General features: G+C 38.5%; 1 protein-coding gene across 1 annotated transcript in view; it reads right to left on the bottom strand.

Annotated features, from left to right (window-relative positions):
- SUCLG2 (succinate-CoA ligase GDP-forming subunit beta) overlaps positions 1-20,908 on the bottom strand; it is a 288,180-nt gene that overhangs the window by 233,537 nt on the left and 33,735 nt on the right. Inside the window, exon 2 of the mRNA XM_036878019.2 lies at positions 15-156. Within this exon, the coding sequence (XP_036733914.1) occupies positions 15-156 (142 nt within the window). The remainder of the gene's footprint in view (positions 1-14; positions 157-20,908) is intronic.

Below are 20,908 nucleotides of genomic sequence, written 5' to 3'. Positions count from 1 at the left end.
AGGAATTAGCTCACTTAGTCTCTCAGCCGCCTCCAGAGCTTCGTTTGCTGTGTCTGCCACAAAGAATCTTTGAACCTTCACTCCGTTGTCAGACATGAGTTTCTTGCTCTGGTATTCCTGCAGATTCAGCCATCTCCTGGGGGTTACCTGAACTGTCTGGGGGAATTGGGGGAGAGAGATAAGAACACTAATAAATAAGGAGAAAAACAAGTCAATCTATGTGTACTTTTTTATATGTACTCTTAAGTAGCAAATGGCAGCACAGATTTTTAAAAGGCGCAAGAAAAAAATCTGTATAAATTCTTTATGCTTGTTTTGGTAATCAAAAATGTTAGGGACAACTACATACACACACACACACACACATACACACACAAATGAATGCAGGTTTAAAAATCTGGTAAGGACTGAATAAGGTCTATAGTCCAGTTAAGAATGTACCAATGTCAATGTTCTAGTTTTAATATTGTACTAAAACTAATATGGCAACATTAGGGGAAGTTGGGTGAAGGGTGCATGAGATGCTGCACCATTTTTGCAGCTCCCTGTGAGTCTATAACTATTTAAAATGTAAAGGACTCTACTATATAATATATGTCTCCCCCATGGCCACCCCAAATCAAGCTCATAACATTATTTTAGTAACTGAATACACATAGCTAACCATTATAAGGTATTTCTAGAAAAATTTTTTAACAATTTGAGATCAATGGGCCACAAGCTAACCCATTTATTTAACATAGTTTTAACTGAGTCTAGATACAACCATTATTCGTTTAATGAGATTATCTCTTTCACACTCCAAATTTGACTGCAGTAACATGAAAAAGTCATTATTAATTAAACTAACTTCCTAAAAACTGCAACTGGTATATTAAAGTAATCTTGCTTAAGTATCATGTAGAAGTGGTTTTCCAATATACACCATCAATTACTTTTTATCTGTGCTGAAAGAAAATAATCAGAGGGCAGAAAGACATGAACAGTATATCTTCAACTTCTTTCTACCTTTATGAAGAGTGTGACAGTGCTTGGCATATGGAAGATACTCAAAAAATACCAGTTATGCCAAAGGAAAAAATCCTTCCTTTGTCCTTTTCTTCCCTCATATAGATGATTTTTCATTCCCAGAAACTGACTTTCCCTAAAAATAGAAAAGTAAAAGTCCTTCAGATCTAAAATAAACACAATGCAATTTACACACACTTGTAAAAAATTCAAATTTCAGTATGATGAAGCCTAAAGATAACTCTCTGTTCCACTTTTACCATTATTGTAATGATGTTTTTAATGTTGAAGTCTCCTGTACTTCATCTTTAGAAAGAAATAATACCAGGATAAAAATAAATTGCCAAGCAATGCTCACATCACTTACTGTATATGATTTGTTAATCTTACTTCTGGATTTTTAAGTCTTGATGAAACATTAGTAATTTGAAAAACACAGTTCCAAAAATAAACATACTCATCGACTGAATAGTTTTAACAGCATGTCACACAATGTACCAAGAAAAATTCAAGTTTAGGCATTGAGTAAAAGCCCCCTAATGAAAGAAAAGATTAAACGTTAGATATGTGCCATATTCTAAGACCACCTTTAAAAGATAAATGGGGAAGGATCAATAGATTAAGTCTATGTTAACGGACCAACTTAAAGCCATTAACAGAAGAAGGAAAAAAAAGGTTTTAAAAGGAGCATTTGAGACAGACTAAAAACAGCCACAGTGTGGTGGTGGTCAATTCCTTTTCATCAGAACACTCATTGTATTAATTTTAGATATGTTAATGCAATCTGCTGCAAACTAATTACAATTGATCCAGAGACCAGCTTCATAGACATATAGTACATATTGACTGTTTCTACATTGACTCAAATGAAAGCTTACTTAAAATTTGTTGCTCTTAAATTGAAAACCAACACAGTGAACATAGTTTCTAAGCCACTGTGACACCCACGCTATCACCCACAAAGCAGTCACCTTACAGAATAATCACCTATCTTTCTCAAACCTAAACTTGGAAGACTAGGGTCCCTGAGTGGGTCTAAAACTTCATTAACTCAATTTCATGTATTAAGAACGTGTGATACATCTAGAGAGGAACAACTTCAGTCTATTTTTGAAGAAGAGAAACTTGCTAAGCAAAGAGATGATATAAAGTATGCTGGAAATGTAATCAACTGAATAATCATTCAGCTACTATTCACCTACTATTATTGAGCATTTACCACATACTTGGCATTATACTAAGTACTCATGTCATCTAGAGGTCTAAACAATCATGAACAGTCACTTATTATTATCTCTTTCTGTAGTTATCATTAATGCAAATCAACACGTACTCCTAACCTTCCACTCCCAGTCTCTTCCTTGCCTTAACTGAGGTTAGGTGAGGCCATGCAACTAGTTCTGGCCAATAAACTGTGAATACATATGGTATGTGATATATCTGGGCCAACATTTGATTGCCAATCCTGCTACCCATCCAGTTTCTCTCTCTGATGTGGAGAATGGGCATATTCAAGATTGCAGATAATCTATCAGCTCGGGGACACAGTGAAGACAGACACATTCCCAGGTCACTCTCAATGAACTTGTAATAACGAATAAACCTTTGTGGATTTTCAGCCCCTGAGATTCTGGGGATTATTTGTTACTGCTGCAGAACCTAGCCTAACTATAGCACCCAGATTAACAAAACCATTTTACAAATTAGAAACCCAGGCTGAAGGCTAAGTCACTGACCTAAGATGACAGGCAGTTGTCAAACAGCAAAGCTTCTCTGATCAACAGTATTGACTGACTGCATAATCCTACTGCTTTCCTGTGTTTGTACTCTGGCCCCACATTCCCAGAGACCCCTTGAATAAAGATTGAGAATGGGATAATTAAGATCATGTTCCTGTATTCTGTCTTCAGAAGACCAGATGTCTACCAGGAATGACTCTCATGAAATGGTGGCTCAGCACACATAAGGAAAAATAAAACTACTGTTCAGGTTTTGGGAGAGAGGGAGATGGAGATGTGAGCAAGTGCTATCCTAAGATGCTAGAATGGTGGAGATAGTTTATTTCAATTCCTAGGAAGAAATACCCTAAACTAGTATCTCATTGCAAGAGAAATCAGATATCTCCCAGGGAATCCATGTGGGTACAGGAAGTGAGTTTAAAGATCATGTAGCCCAGTGTTTTTCAAATGCTTCTTCCAGTTACTTGCCTGCTTGCCTTCAGATCACAGCCCATGTCTTTTCCAGCCAGCTTCTGCCTGTATTTCAGACTGTTCAGAGACTGGACTGTGAGAGAAAGGCACCAGGTTTTAGTCTTTCTCTTTCTGATTCAGGCAACAAAGGCAGCAGTGATCATATCAACTCTGAAGCTCCAAACAGCCCTTCCTTCCATAATTCCAGCTCCTACTATCCCCCCACCATGATTCCTGCACCCAGTGGCTAGATATGGGCTCTGATAACACCATCTCCTTCCACTCCTTGGGCTGGAAGAAGATTCCTGCTATTGCCAATCTATGGATTGCCTTCCCAGCCCCTGATGTCTTCCAGTGGTTTTAAAACCTTTGTAACTAACTGCCCTCCCTTGTTAAATTCTATTAAATGACCTGGTGCCCCTACAGAGCCTGAAGGTACCCTTCTAAGGCATAGGAGAAGCAGCAGAAAGGAGTGGCCACTTCCAAAGGCAACTTTGGACCCTATTCTGCAGCAGCTTCACAGGCAGTCACATGTTTCATAAATTGGGGTTCTAAGGTAGGAAAGGACTACCAGGGTCCAACCTCGTCTTTGTACAGTCAGGATCCTTTAGACCCAAAGAGAGAAAGTAACATGCCTGGAGATTCTACTGCGAGCCACGGGCAGGATGGAAACTGGACTCATCTCACTCTTCCCTCCTCCTTTCACGTGGATTTTGGCAAAGCGACCATATAAGGAACAGCATCACTTTCTCAAAACAGCTGGGGTGGGTGGGAGCCTGGGTTTAGTTCCTTGCAGACTTGTGAGCTGACCTTTCCATTGCTCCCCTCCCTTCGATGCTTCTTTGACAGAGCAAGCATTTCCAAGGTTGGAGGGGAAAGGAAAAATAAAACTTAAAAAAAAAGCAGCACATAAAGATTTTAGGGCCTATGGGAACAAGGGAGCAAAGGCAGAAGAAAAAGAATGAAAAATGAGGGAAAGGACAGAGAGAACCAGGAGATGAAAAGCCAATGACTAAGTGAGCAAAAATTCACAAGAAAACTCAAAGCTCAAAATTAGACAGCTATAGAAAAAAATGACAGCGCCAAGAAATCATCCTTTGCCCAAGGTTTTAAAATTTGAGACATAGAAACGACTAAAATAGCAGCACTGGAGGAAAAGAAAAAAAATCAGTGAAAGGAGAATAGAAAGCAATGTCACTGAGCTGGGCTCCCCCAAAAGGGAGAATGTGTGAGCCCCATCTGTCCACTGGCTCCTTGCACTCCCTTGTCTTTCTTCAGTCTGACTTTCCACAGCTCTGCTTCACTCAGGAACGCAGCACAGTGAGTATGAGAAAGAAAAAAATAAAGGCTTGATAATACAATTGGGAAGGTATGCTGAAGTGAGAGCTCTCATCACCAACCACGTCAATAAAATACCACCTGCAAAAACAATTTGACAGCATCTATAAAAACTAAAACACTCACACCCTCTGAACTGGAAAGCCCACTTCTTGGGTGTCTGCCCTAGCAAAACCCTCACGTACTGGGGATACATGCAGGGATCATCTGTGTAGGACTGTACATAATCAAGGGTCAAGTTAGAGGAGATCTACATGTCCATCAAATAGGAGCCTAGCTAAATAAATCACAATATATTCAAAAAGTAAGAAGCAATTAAAATATCTGTGATGACACAAAAGCACCCTGCATCCATGTGTTCCCTACATTCTCAGTTCTCATGTAGCTAGTACAGCAGAACTTTTAAGCAAACACATGCAGTGCTCCAGCACCCTTTACACTAGCTGCAAGGTCCTGGAAGCCACATGTGGAGAAGATGGAGTCGCAGGGAGGAACCAGCCTGGATTATTGTGTTACTGCATATAAGACTGTTGCCTTGGAGTCACCTGACCCCCATTTATATGAATGAGAAATAAACCTTTAATGTGTTTACCAGTGACCTTAGGAATAATTTTAATAGACTCACTGACTAGTCCAGCGGGTAAGTATGAATGTACTAACATTAATTGTTCTCCAAGGCACATAACCTGAAAGAAAACAGCACGTTTCTTTCAATATATAACATAGAATAACATGTATGTTTCAGACACACATATCCACACAAAGCAGCATTCTTTATCTTTTAAGGATAGACACTTGTATAAGCAAGCATATAGGAAAAGGTCCAGATGAAGTTCACCAAGCTTAATGCCAGGAAACTTGAGGGGCACAGACCAGAAAGACGGTGATCAAAGGAAGATTTAACCTAAAATCTATGTATTTTTAAAATGTTTATATTAAAAAAATTATTATTTGTGTAATGTTAATCAATCTACTTAAAAACAATATTGAAAGGAAGTAATAAAACTTATGCCTTAACCCAACTGCATAGCCTCAAATCTCTATTAACTTTTCTGGAAAACGAAGAGCTTGTACCCTTATTTAAATGTAGCAGGTCCTTCAAATGCAGTATGAAATAGAGGAGGGGGAGCAAAAGTTTACATTCTCTTTTACAAAGAACCACCACCTCTAATATAAACTCCTCCTATTAGACAGAAGAGGCTCTTAAACCTCATTTCAAGCTCTCAACAGCAATGATGACAGCAGAATACAAACAAGGAATTAGCTGTAAACTCAGAGAAAAACGTACTTCACTCTCATTACAGGCATGGCACAGAAGGCAGATGCTCAGTGGGTTGTGGCAGGCCAAAAGTTGGTATGTATTTGTTATATTTTCGTTTTTGCCACTGTTATTCTGTATGTAAGTTAGCCTCCAGAAATCTACCTTAATCATGTTACCTAGGAAATACTAGGCTTCAAATAAACCTGTTGGTGCAAATGAAAAAGACAGATATAGATATGACTCAATATTTCCCAATATGAGTATCATAAAATCAAAGGACTGCTTGCTTAAAACAGGCTCTGATGAAGAAGCCATTTCATTGTTGCCCTGTAAAAGAGATTAAGTGGAATCCTGTTTGTAAGAGAAAAATACTAATAAAAATACTTTTTTGTTTAGTCCCTAATATGATGCCAGGATATCAATTCATCCATCAGAAAGAAAACATGCTAAAGAAACAGATAAAGAAAAGCAACATCAGGATTAGAAGAAGACTAAGCCTATGGAAAAGAAAAAAATAATATGTCAGACATGGAAGAAAAAAACAGGACTGCGGGTATTTGACACTTTGCTACATTTCATTTGGAGTCGGAATATATCATACCCTTTGTCTAAAACTAGAATGTTCCTGACCCCTTTCCATTTAGGTTATCCCCACTTTGCACAGTGTAAGAAAATTAATGAACAATTTAATGAGTCCCCTGTGGCTGGGTTCTGACACTCTAGCAAGGGTACAGAGGGACCATACTTACCTATGGAGAAGAGAAATGAGAGCAGAAATGAGTTTCCTCATTTATAAAATGGAAGAAACCACCAGACCCATCCTCCTAGGTTGTTTTGTGGATTAAATGAGTTAATATATGAAAATCAATTGGAATAGTGCCCAGCAAATGATAAGTACTCAAGAAAATGTTTGCTATGATTATTTAATGCAGAAATACAAAAGGGAGAAAAAGTATAACAAGGAGACACTTACCAATCATTAGTGATAAGTGCCCAGGGTGTCCTGCTGTTTATTTCAAATGCATTTGGGGAGGTATTATTAAACTCTAATACTAGAATCTCTATACTTAAATCACCTAACAATCACAGAAAAAGAGAGAACAGTGACGTATAAAAGAAAGGACCAGACAAATCTCTGGATTTGTCTTAGAAAAGGCCATTCAGCTGGTTAAGTGACAGTCAAAATTTGAATCCAAGTCACCGCCTAAAAATCCTATGAGCTTTGTTATTCCAACTGACTTTTTTTTTTTTTTTGGTTAGTCTGTGAATCCTGTGTCAATAAAAAGGATTTGGAACCACCATAGACAAAACTATACTGTCATTTGTGACCTCAAAATACAGTTTTCCATTTAAAAGAAGGGAAAATAAAGCAGCTGACAAATTGAGAACACCAATAAAGACGGTATGGCACCTAAAAACAGTGTTGAGTGTATGTGGAATTTAATTAGAAGAGATGGCTAGAAAAGAACAGCAATTTAAAGTTTACTGATCAAGAGAAGAAATATTTGGGCTCTTTGCAAGAAATCAGAGTAGGAGTCCAAGGCCATTTTTGCTCCACTTACAATGCATACCTAATAGTAATGCCTCTCTGTCTAAGGCCTCCACAGTAAGGGGGCAGCATCTGTTTAAAAAATACAGAAAAATAATCTGCCTTACCAAGAAAGAATTGAAAGTTGAACTTTCAGATTATCCATATCAGGGTCCTATTTCAGGATTAATTCTTCATGGGGTTCCTTTGAGAAACTCCTATTTTTAAAACAAACTGAATACTAGCTAACATGTAGGACTGACATGAAGTTATAGAATCTATACTATACACTTGACATTACCTCATTTAATTCTCATAACAACCCTATGAGGAAGAAAGAGGTAGAAGCCCATTTTACAGATGAGTAAGTTAAGGCATAGAGAAGCTACATTCTTGCTGAGAGCAACAGATCTGGTGAGAGGCAGAACCATATTCCAAATCCAGCTGTGCCTGACACCAGGGTCTGTGCTCCTCAAGGAGACAGTAGTGATGAATCATGTTCCAGCTCACAAAAGTGAGTCCTGAGCAGAGAAATTACCTGAGGCACGAGGAGAAGCAGGAGGTGGTTCATAGGTTTCACTAGGGAAGGTACAGAGCTGTCCTGAATGTGAGGTTCAGGGAATATATGGGAAGCTCTGAATAAGAGACAGGTTCTTGGATGGGTTTCACTAAGTCAAAAAATTAAGATTCTCAAAGATACTGCCTCATCCTTTTTATCCTAGGTGCAGCAGAAAAGCAGCATATTTTTTAAGGAGCAGAGAAATGTAAAACTCTTTGTAGTAAGGACAAATGCCCGAAGGAGAGTTCACTCTGTAATTCAACACTGCTGCTCTGCCAGCAGCGAGAGAGAAAGGGAGGGAAGAAAATGCAACCTTGATAAACATTAGCATATTAACACAAGCAGAAACAAATGTATAAAAGGCACTGAAAATACTGAGCAACATCCTTTCAAAATGCCTGTCCTTCCCCTAGTAGAGAGTGTGCCAGCTCAATTATGTTGCAGAGGAAAATAACCCTAATTTTATATTGTGAACAGAAGTGAGCAGGATTTATTTATATAAAGAAAGAAAACAAATTAAGATAGCACAAACACTTTATTTGCATTCAGCAACTACCAAAGTAATTGGCAGAACCTGTACTTTATTCATTTGTCTAATAATTGTCCACTGGGCATTTGTAACATGGAAGGCACTGTGCTTGGCATCCGAGATCTACCGGTCAACAGCACAGACAAGCTTTTTTGCTGTCGCAGAACTTCAGTCCTAGAAGAGGAGGCAAGGAAGAAGGATATGAACACATAAATGACGAATGTAATTAGAGAGAGTGAGAAGTGCTATGAAGGAAATAAAATAAGACATGATCAATTACAGAAGCCAACTGTAGACTGAGTAGTGACCTCTGAGAAAATGACATCTGCACAGACACCTGAAGATCAAAAGGAGGTAGACACATAAAGAAACTGTGAGGAGAAATCTACCAAAAATGGTCCAAGGGTCTGAGGCAGGAACTAGAAGTAATGCAGTGAGAGATGAGGGTGAAACAGACCATGCGGTGCTTGGAAGCTACAAGTTTAGATTATATTCACTCAGAGTTTTAAGCAGGAGTAAGATCAAATTCACATTTTAGAAAAATCACTGTCTTCTGTTTAGTGAATGAAACCAGTTACGAGGGGTACATACACTCAGCCAGACCAGAACCAGCCACCTTTTTCTGTAAACAGCCAAATAGTAAATCTTTTAGGCTTTGAGGCCAGATAGTCTGTCACAACTGTTCAACTCTGCCTTTGTATCATAGAACAGGCACAGATAATAAATAAGAGAATGGGCATGGCTATGTTCCAGTCAAACTTTATTTATAAAAATAGGATTTGGCTGGAGGTAGAAACAGAAACGAAGGGATTCTGGATGTTGTTTGGTGACAGAACAAAGCTTACTCATGGATAAGATGTAGGGTTTAAGGTGAAATCTAGTATGAGATAGACACACACATATACACGTGCATGCCACACACACACACACACACTTTACACAGTTCATATAAACCTGTTGAATCTTATGTACCTGCTAGTCATAAAAATACATTTCTTTTACAAACAAGCTTAACCTTGGATTGTTTGCCCAAACTGGCCTTTGCATTACACCTAATTATTGAAACTCCCATACGCCATTCCACCACATAAGAGCCTCTGGGTCTTTGATCTTTTAAACTTCTTCCATTATTTAATATTAATCCCAGGGGGTGCCAGGCCAACTGCCCTGCCATGGCCCCTCCCTGCTACAGGAACCCATCTGCAGCTTCTCTCCAAGAAGAAACCATGAGGTCTCCTTTGACTAAAGAGCCATCATGTAGGAATAATAACAAAGAAGTAGAAACTAAGGTGTAATATGCTGTAGCATATCTAATGGAATACTGTAAAATAGTTCAAAGGAATGAGCCAGCTCTTAAAATATATCAATGCAGATATATTTCCAAAGCAAAACACAGGGAAAAACAAGCAAGTGATAGAAGGGCAGAAACAGTACACATCAACAGGAGAAAAATATTAAACAATTTTATAGTAAGAGACGAACAAAGGGTTCAGAGCATATTACCCCAAAATATACCATTCTGGAGTTGAAAATACCCAAAGGTGAGCAGACATAAGACAAACTCTGCTCCCCTCCTCCCTCCACGAGGAAGAGCAGGATGATTCTTAATCATGGGAAACAAATCTACACTCTTAGCCCAAAGCTAGCACTACTGGAATCAACAGAATAAACCTTACTAACTAGTCCTTATCTCCAGTTAGTGTCTCCTGAATTACCTTTTTTTGCTGCCCCTAGAAGAGCAAAGTCCTTTTCCTTTGTCCTGTTACTTCTCTGTACTACATACTGTTCCTTTTCTTAAGATGCTACATAAGCCCAAGTTCCAACCACCCCTTTGAGTCCCTCATCACTGAGTTCTCCCACGTGCATGTGCGCTGCACTTCTTAATGAACTTCTTTGTTTTTCTCTTGTTAATCTGTTTCTTTTCAGTCTAATCTGCAGGTTGCAATACAATGAACCTAAGATGAGTAGAGGAAAAAAAGTTCCCCTCCCCACTCATACTTTCTTCTAAGCTTAAATTGACATGTCAAAATAGTTTGGAAGATGTTTTAGAAAATCAGAGGGCGCATGGGCTTTGGGAAAGGGCACCAAGACACTTCATCTTTACCAGTTATGCCCAGTATTTTACTTAAAAATGAGCTGAACAAATATGAGAAAATAGCAACAACTGAAACTTCTTCATACTGGACACAAACATGACTGTGATATTAACCTCAATATTCTGCATTTTTTTCTAAATAAAGTTGCATACTTAATGTAATTAATTTAACAACTACTTAATTCCATGAAGATGGACTTATAAATAAAATGAAAGAGGACAAGCTAGAAAATATAATCATAATCAGAAAAAAAAAAAAAAGATCCAGAAGAAACCTGAGATCATGCTGAGTCAACAACTCATCTTATACAAGAGTAACTGAGGTCTGAGGTGTCACTACACCTGCTGCTGAGCTGACACTTAGCAGTGAGTGGCCATTGTGAGTTTAGGTGCTGCCCTTCCAGCATGCCAATGCCAAAACTACTTCTCTGTAGAACAGGTGAGCTCAGAGAAGGAGGGGAGGATACTGGTTTTCACCCATGGACGGCCTAACGCTCGAACCAGGTCGCTTGGTCTTATGTCAGTTTCATATTCATAAAAATAGGATTTCAGCTCACTCACTTCTGGCATGAGTGAATAACTCTGGAAGTTATATACTAAAAATTTGGTCACTGTGTGGGTTCATAAAAGTGTGTGTGTGTGTGTGTTTTCCTCTACTCAAGTGAGTCTCTGTGGCAGCACAAGGGATGGGTAGTGTTTCAAGAATAGTCTTCATGTGAAGTGCTCACTTGAAAAATTCAAAAAGATGCAAAAATGCAACAGCAAGGAGGTCAATATTGTTCTGGGGCCATTAATTGCTCAGCTAATCCCAGCCACCTATTCGACATTTACACATGCTATGAGAGCACATTATTTATGATAGAGAAGGGAAAATACTAGATATTTTCATCTACTGTATTACACGAACACATCACCAGTATGAGAGACCTACAGGGGTGTTTTCAAGATCTCCACCTTGAATGAGCTATGTCAATGAGCAAGTAAAGCAAAGATGTTAGTAAAACAGAACACTCAACCTTTCCAGGGTTGCTGGAAGGATGCAAACAGGTAAGGTCTGAAGGTGCTTTGTTCCATGTGTACTAAGCAAAGCTATTACAATGGGTCAAATGTGTCAACTCCATACATAAGATACAGCGCCTCCAAAGCCCTGCCACATTTCTCCCTCCAGTCCCCGTCAGTTCCTGATTTCTTAGCCCTCCTTAAATTACCCCCACAAGTACCTTCAAATAAACTGAGTGAAAGCATGCAAGGGACAGACTTTATTTCAATCAAACCACTCATACTTTCTTCTAAGCTTAATAGTTTAAGATACATTTGAATTTAATGGGATTTTCCTGATAGACCTCTCACCGCTTCTTTATATAGAGGCAGTTTTGAGAGAACTAGCTAACTCAGTATCACAGGATTGCCTGTCACCCTGGCATGCCGAATAAATGACTCGGAGGGTAGTAAATGAGTGACCTTTGCTGGGGAAGTCCCTGAGATCGTCTCTTTGACATTTTAAAGGTTTGCTGTACAGAATGATAATTGGTGTCTGCAAGATTCCAAGTCTATTATTTATGTTTAGGAAGAGACCTTATTCCTGTTGATGAATAAAATATTACTACTATGGAAAACTAGACATTAGAATTTTCTATTAAGAAAGATGTCAACAGTATAGAGGGCTGCGTTTTTCACATTTCCCTTGTCAGATCCCTATTTATAGAAGAAATTAAAATCTCAGGTATTAAATCCCATTGTCCTCCCCAATATTCCTCATACAGTGTCCTAGTTGTGAAGGAAAAGCGCATGTCAAGTCTTTCAATTCATATTAGTCATTTCTCTTCTGACAATGGTTTGAGTTTCTTTAGCTGGTGGGAGGGGGAGATGGTTAAATCTTCAATCTACCTATACCTGTATGAACAACCTATAAAAGTTAAATTCAAGACAAAGTTTCAGAAAACTACGTAACATGAAAATAACACTTCAAAATAATACCTAAAAAGAAACTTTATACCACAGTGCAGGATATGTGATATTGTTCACTTCCTCCAAACACACTTGAAAGAACTACTGTCATTCATTTGAAAACTCCTCTGTGATGGCAGAAAAAAACAAAAAGCAGATATAAACAAAAGGACCCTTGCAAAATACACAATCTGACACTTAGTATCTAAGCAGCAAAGAAAATATTCTAGTCATAGTATACCCTCTTAAAATTGAGAGATTGAATAAAACCAAAGAAATCCAAGGAAAGTTTAGTGGTTTCTCTTTCAGGAACTGATAGTGAAATGTTATATGGTATTCCTACAATTTACCATCTGGTCCAAACTAAAAGTTAACATAAAAAAACGAGACAAAAATGAAACCAAAAGCTGGTTCTTAGAGAAAATAAACAAAATAGATAAACCTCTAACCAGACTCACCAAGAAAAAAAGAGAGTCTACACACATAATCAGAATCAGAATGAGAAAGGAAGAATCACTATGGACACCATAGAAACACAAAGAGTTATGAGAGAATACTATGACAAATTATATGCTAACAAATTAGATAACCTAGAAGAAATGGAAAACTTTCTAGAAAAATACAACCTTCCAAGACTGACCCAGGAAGAAACAAAAAAACTGAACAGATCACAATGAAATTGAATTTGTAATCAAAACACTACCCAAGAACAAAACTCCTGGACCAGATGGCTTCACTGCTGAATTTTATCAGACATTAAGAGAAGACCTGATTCTCATCCTCCTTAAAGTTTTCCAAAAAGTAGAAGAGGAGGGAATACTTCCAAACTCATTCTATCAGGCCAGCATCACTCTAATACCAAACCAGGCAAAGACACCACAAAAAAAGAAAATGACAGACCAATATCCCTGATGAACAGAGAAGCAAAAATACTCAACAAAATCCTAGCAAACTGAATTCAAAAATACATCAAAAAGACCATCCATCATGATAAAATGGGATTTTTTCCAGCGATGCAAGAACAGTACAATATTCAAAAATCCATCAACATCATCCACCACATTAACAAAAAGAAGGACAAAAATCACATGATCATTTCCATAGATGATGAAAAGGCATTTGACAAAATTCAACATCCATTCATGATAAAAACTCTCAACAAAATGGGTATAGAGGGCAAGTACCTCAACATAATAAAGGCCATAAACAACAAACCCACAGCCAACATCATACTTAACAGCAAAAAGCTGAAGGCTTTTCCTCTAGGATCAAGAAAGACAAGGATGCTCACTCTAACCACTTTTATTTAGTACTGGAGGTCGTAGCCATGACAGACACCAGAAAGAGATATAAAAGGCATCCATATTGGTAAGGAAAAAGTTATACTGTCACTGTTCACACATGACATGATATTGTACATAAAAAACCCTAAAGAATCCACTCCAAAACCACTAGAACTAAAAACTGAATCCAGCAAAGTTGCAGGATACAAAATTAATATGCAGAAATATGCTGCAGTCCTATATACTAATGATGAACTAGCAGAAAGACAAATCAGGAAAACAATTCCATTTACAACTGCATTTAAAAGAATAAAATACCTAGGAATAAACCTTACCAAAGAGATGAAAGACCTATACCCTGAACACTACAAGACACTCATCAGAGAAATTAAAGAAGGCACCAATAAATGGCAATACATCCCATGCTCATGGATAGGAAGATAATTTTGTCAAAATGGGCATCCTGCATAAAGCAATCTACAGATTCAATGCAATCCCTATTTATATGACAATGGCATTCTTCAACAAACTAAAACAAATAGTTTTAAAGACCCTGAATAGCCAAAGCAATCCCGAGAAGGAAGAATAAAGCTGGGGGATTATGCTCCCTGACTTCAAGCTCTACTACAAAGCCACAGTAATCAAGACAATTTGGTACTGGCACAAGAACAGACCTATACATAGATCAATGGAATAGAATAGAGAGTCAAGATATAAACCCAAACATATATGGCCAATTAATATACAATAAAGGAGCCATGGATATACAATAGGGAAATGACAACCTCTTCAACAACTGGTGTTGGCAAAGCTGGAAAGCTACACGTAAGAGAATGAAACTGGATTTTTGTCTAACTCCATACATAAAAGTAAACTTGAAATAAATCAAAGACCTGAATGTAAGTCATGAAACCATAAAACTCTTAGAAGAAAACATAGGCAAAAATCTCTTGAATATAAACATGAGCAACTTCTTTATGAACACATCTCCTTGGGCAAGGGAAACAAAAGCAAAAATGAGCAAATGGGACTACATCAAACTAAAAAGCTTCCGTACAGCAACAGACACCATCAGTAGAAAAAAAAGGCATCCTACAGTATGGGAGAATATGTTCATAAATGACACATCCAATAAGGGGTTAACATCCAAAATATATAAAGAACTCACACGCTTCAACATCCAAAAAGCAAATAACCTGATTCAAAAATGGGCAGAGGACCTGAACAGACACTACTCCAAAGAAGAAATTCAGATGGCCAACCGGCATATAAAAAGATTCTCTGCATCACTAATCATCAGGGAAATGCAAATTAAAATGACAATGAGATATCACCTTCATACCAGTTAGGATGGGCAACATCCAAAAGAATGGGAACAACAAATGCTAGCAAGGATGTAGAGAAAGGGAACTCTCCTACACGGTTGAATGTAAATTAGTTCAACCATTGTGGAAAGCAATATGGAGGTCCCTTAAAAAACTAAAAATAGAAATACCATTTGACCCAGGAATTCCATTCCTAAGAATTTACCCGATGAAAACAAGATCACATATTCAAAAAGACATATGCAACCCTATGCTTATCGCAGTACTATTTACAATAGCCAAAACATGGAAGCAACGTGTCTATCAGTAAATGAATCAGCAGATAAAGAAGACGTGGTACATATACACAATGGAATATTTTTCAGCCATATGAAGAAAACAAATCCTACCATTTGCAACAACATGGATAGAGCTAGAGGGTATTATGCTCAGTGAAATAAGCCAAGAAAGACAAGAACCAGTGATTTCACTCATTTGTGAAGTGTAAGAACAAAGCAAAACTGAAGGAACAGTAAGAATCACAGCAGCAGACTCACAAACTCCGAGAATGGACTAGCAGTTACCAGAGAGAAAGGGGGTGGGGAGGGCAGGCCAAAAGGGAGACAGAAGGGGATTAAGGGGTATTATGATTAGCACATATAAATAATATGGGGGGGGCGGTAATGGGGAAGACAATATAGCACAGAGAAGACAAGTAGTGACTCTATAACACCTTACTACACTGATGGACAGTGACTGTAATGGGGTATGTTGGGGGCACTTGATAATATGGGTGAATGTAGTAACCACAATGTTGCTCATGTGAACCTTCATAAGATTGTATATCAGTGAAACCCTAATAAAAAGAAAAAGAAGACACAAAAGAGCAAAATATGATGTATTACTTGTTAATGTCATTATGACAGGTTCAGGAGATGATAGAGAAAAATAAGCTGAAGAGGGTGATGACTTGGTAGGCCATCTTTGCCCTGCCACTCATTGGCAGGTGACCTTTTAACCTTGTTTTCTTATGTTAAATGAGAGTATCAACCACCACCACCTTACAAAGTTGTCAGAAAGTGAAAGATTTCTGTGAATTCCCTTTTCAGTCTGGTATGGGATCAAGAAACAATCCTAGAGAGGCAGTAAGTTCTCCAGTGTAAATATGGTGTTTGATTATTTTTCATCTAAGCTAAATCCAGCCAGTATCCAAATGACTACATGAGGCTAAACAGTCTAAGTAACTGCTCCTGCAGGCCTTTGCTGTCTTCTCTTGAGGACTTCCTCATTTGTTTCTAGAAGGCGACAGTCATCTCAAAATTGATTTCTACAGATCCTGCAATGTTCAATGCCCCAGACTTTCCCAGGACAGAGGAAGCATCCAAAGGAAGTACTGCCACACTGATGGCTAGAGACGTCCTGTGGCCTTGAGAACAAGCTCCCTCCCAGAAGCAATCCCCTGAATGGTAAGAATCACCATTCTACAGGGTTAGGCATAGTGCTAACCAGAGGAGGGATACAGAAAGAAAGAACACAAGATTAGACCAAGAAGTCTAAACAAAATATTCATAGCAGCACTGGGAGAAATAATACAGAAGAAAGGAATGTACCTGGTAGACCAGAAATTGAAAGGAATCCCTGAAGAATGGTAGCCAAATAAGAACTAGATTGACGTAGAATAGAATCTCATAGCTACGAAAGCCCAGGCCAGGACTGTACCAAAAGTGGGAGCAGCTCTGATTATATTTTAAACTTAAAGGCTGGATACACAGGGAGCAGAGAAGGGGCCAGAGCAACCATTAAGATGACTGATCTCAGGTGGCAGAGGTATGGTCCTGGACAAAACAGTAACTGTGGGGCTCACAGGCCTGAGAGATGACACAGTTTCCAAGGAGAACCCTGGTACCTAGAGAAAAGACCAGTTCCTAGCACATACCATCTGCCACACACCTGCACCTCTGCCATGGTCACCGATGGTAAGACGCTATAAGCACAATACCAAGAATGATTAAACCATGGAGCCCCCACCAACATCATGAAAGAGAGAACGAAAACCTGAAGAAAAAAGTTCATGGAGTACACAGCACAAAACTGCACTTTAAAAAGTATAACATATCAGAGATGAGATAGGACATTATATCCATCAAAAAAATTAACTCAAATCATGAAAATTTTAAATTGATCATTGAAAAAAAAGGCAAGAACACATAGTTTGAAAGTAAAGTGAACACAATCCGGAAAGAAGTTAGTGAGCTAACAGTTGGAGGAGGGAGGTTCATGGTCAAACACTTGGGAAATACATAATTTTTTTCTCTACTTAGAGATTCTTAATACGCATCTTAATTAAAGGTTCTGGAAGTACAACCATTAAAAAAAATCTATTTATGACTATATTTTACACAACTTTCATTGATATGTGCTTTAGATTTCATTGGACTAGTTACTCTCTTGGGAAATGCCAGATTGCAAAAAAAGGCAAGTACATAACTAACCCTAACACCAGACAGAAGGAAATTAGAGCTGTTTCACCATTATATGAAATATTTTTGTTTATTTGGTTATTTCCACTTATCTTCTCATTGTTTTGTACTGTGCAACCTCTCTGGGACTCAGAGCAGCAGAACTTTAAGAGAATGAGGGCTCACACTTGGGCCACATCAGCAATGTGTCCACTACCTAGCTCCTTTCAATCAGCTCCAAAACTTCTTTTCTAGGTGCTCACCACTCCATGGGCTAAAACTCAGCAAATTACTTTCACCTTTGCCAGCATTCTTCCCATTAGCTTCCACGAATACGGGGCACCACTGGGAGATGAAAGGCTGGAGGATAAAGTATCTCCTCATTTTGGTGCATTTGATGTTCTACCATCAGAGCCCCCCAGCCGTGGCTCTGTACCGTGGCAGCAGGAATTGTTTCCAAGACCAGTTGGTTTCAGTTTACAGGTTCTGCCAGCATTCCCACACCTGCCTTAGAGCCATGAGAAACAGCCAGGGGGTACCTCTCCCTTAGTGCTCGGGGTCCCAGCTCTGCAGGAACTCTCTACATTTTCAAGTTCTTGGAGAGCCGCAATGGCTGCCTTTCATTCGACATGGTAGCTGCTTCTGGCTGTTACAATTTCTGCTTGGGTCAGTTTTCTTTTGTTCATCCAATACTTCTTTAATCCTCCAATATTTCTGTAATCAAGTCTCTATTTTAAGTTATCCATGTTAAAATAGCTAAGATAGCTTCTATATTTTTGACTGGACCACAAATGATAAAAGAATGGAAAGTATGAATACAGAGAAATTTAGTCAATGCTTCTCCCCATTTCATACTTTCTTACCTGTAACTAATAGTACATACTTAATAGAGCTAGAAAGTTACATCTGTCAGGCAAACACCTGTTTCATCCATGGATGAATTCCCAGTGCCTAGAACACTGCAAGATACATAGCAGGTACAATTCAGTTTTTTACTGAATGAATACATAGGTCAATATATAAGATAGACAAAGGTAGATCTCCTCCTACATTCCTTCTCAAGAAGACTCCCATATGCAGCTGGAAGGAATATTTTGATATGTTATTTGGGGTGAGAGGATGCAATGCCCAGGAGGACATGTTTAAGCAGTCATAGATGGTCACCAAACTCCCACCCAAGAGAAGGGACTCTAGTTAACTATAGAGCTTTTTGATGACTGGATATGCAAGTTTGGGGATAAAATTAAACTGTGTCACATAACAAAAGATTCTCCTTACAAGGGACAGAGACTGAGAGAGACAGAGAGGACAAAGGAGAAGAGACACACCTTGGGAGAGTGCTCAAGGTGGGCTGTTGTGGGTAAGCCATGCCTTCACATTCCCCTCTAAACCTTCAGCATACTCTGGCTCACTGAGGCTTTGGTGTAATAACATCCTTTCTGCCATATATGAACAGAGGCTGAGCTCCATATCAAATTAAGCGTTGGCAAGAATAGACATTATGCATGTTTTCTAACACCAAATACATGCTGTTTTTCCAAACCAATTCTCCAGTTCTGTTATACTAACTAGATGTCCAACAATTCAATTCAACTCTGTCACTAACTCCTTGAGTTAGTGCAGACCCCACACAATTAAAAGCTCAGTCCCACAAGACCACCCCCACTTCAGACACCAGCTGCAAATGGGGTTCCCAGGCTACCTGCAATTCTACCTGGCCAACTACAAATTCAGGAACTCCTATGAATCTCTCTCCTCAGGATTTGCTAGAACAACTCACAGAACTAAGAAAAGCTCTTAACTTTCAATTAACAATTTACTAATAGGATACAATTCAGCAACAGCCAAATCGAAGATGCACAGGGCCAAGTATGGGGTGTGGTGTAGAGCTCAAGGGACACACCATCCTCCCGAGCAGCATTTAGATGTGTTCACCAACCTGGAAGCTCCCCGAATCTCCCTGTTCCAGAGCTATAATAGAGGTTTCATTACATAGGAATGATTCATTAAGCGACTGGGAACTCAGTCTCCAGGCCCACACCTCTACCCAGAGGTGGGGATGGAAATCAAAGTTCCAACCTTCTAAGCATGGCCAGCCTCTCCCTTGAAATTATCTGAGAGCCCACCAGGAGCTACCTCATTAGCATAAACGCAGGTGTGGTTGAAAGGGACTTTTATGATAACAAAATACACTCCTGCCAGTCAGGAAATTCCAAAAGTTTTAGGAGTTCTGTGCCTGAAACCAAAATCAAATATGTATTTTTTTTCATTATTACGTCACACATCACGTGGTAGAAAAATTAACTTTATGGGGATTACAGCAGTCTCTTTTCCTGTTTTTTGCTTCCTCCTCAATCTGCAATTCTAACACAAAAGATAAATTTTGTGATCAGCCATGAGATGTATATTGTGCTTGTAAAAAAAAAAAAGGACTCAGAATACTATAAGAATGTAGGTACTACACTCTATTTGATATAAAAGAATGAGACCGATTTCATTAAGCACACATGAAAAATCATTCCTAATAATCCATTCTACATATTTCAGAAGTAATGTTAATACAAATTCTAGTTTAACTACACTGTTTATATTATTTGTAAGAAATGTAAAGGCCTCAGTCACAAATGTATTAAGACTAGAACTAAAGAAAAGCAGTTATACTGTAGATTTTGGTGGTTCTGTTATATTGAAAGATATAATACTGATGGCCAAGGACATTAAACATAGAATACAATGCATTTCCTTACTTTAGAAAACCATTAGAATAAAAAGATATTTACATTCATGCTACAAGCATTCAGTAAGCACTTACTGTGCCATATAAATGTTTTGAATGGGATTTTGCAGGAGGGTATCAAGCTAAATATCCATTCATTTGATAAGCCTTCCTTGACCTTTTACATGTTGTATTCTAAGTATGTGATACATAAATATAAATGGAAAAATCTTTGTTCTTAAGGCATTCCTAATGGCAAGGATGAAAGATGCTTAGCACTTGTGTCAGTCCTCCCCCAATCTCAATTTACAACAGATTATCACTAATAGCCTCTTTTCCATCAAAAAACATCCTAAGCCTCAGTATCTTCATCAGACAGTGCTTCACATGGATGCCATCAACAAAAGTTGGAAGTACAAGGTAAAATCTACATGCCTATGTCCTACTCAATTTATGCTGTTATAACAAACACCACAGACGGGGCAGCTGAAACAACTTATTCCCATAGTTCTGGAGGCTGGGAAGTCTCCCAGATCAGGCCGCCAGCATGGTGAGGACTCTTCCTGGCTTACGGACAGCTGTCTTCTCACTGTATCCGCATGTGGTTGAGAGAAGGATCATCTCTCCTCTTATAAGGGCACCAATCCCATTCATGACTGCTGTACTTTCATGGATTAATTGGCTGTGAAAGG

The sequence above is a fragment of the Manis pentadactyla genome, chromosome 1, assembly GCF_030020395.1.
Source record: "Manis pentadactyla isolate mManPen7 chromosome 1, mManPen7.hap1, whole genome shotgun sequence".
NCBI lineage: Eukaryota > Metazoa > Chordata > Mammalia > Pholidota > Manidae > Manis > Manis pentadactyla.
Note: the sequence above shows the minus strand (reverse complement) of the source record. Positions and strands in the feature narration are given on the sequence as shown.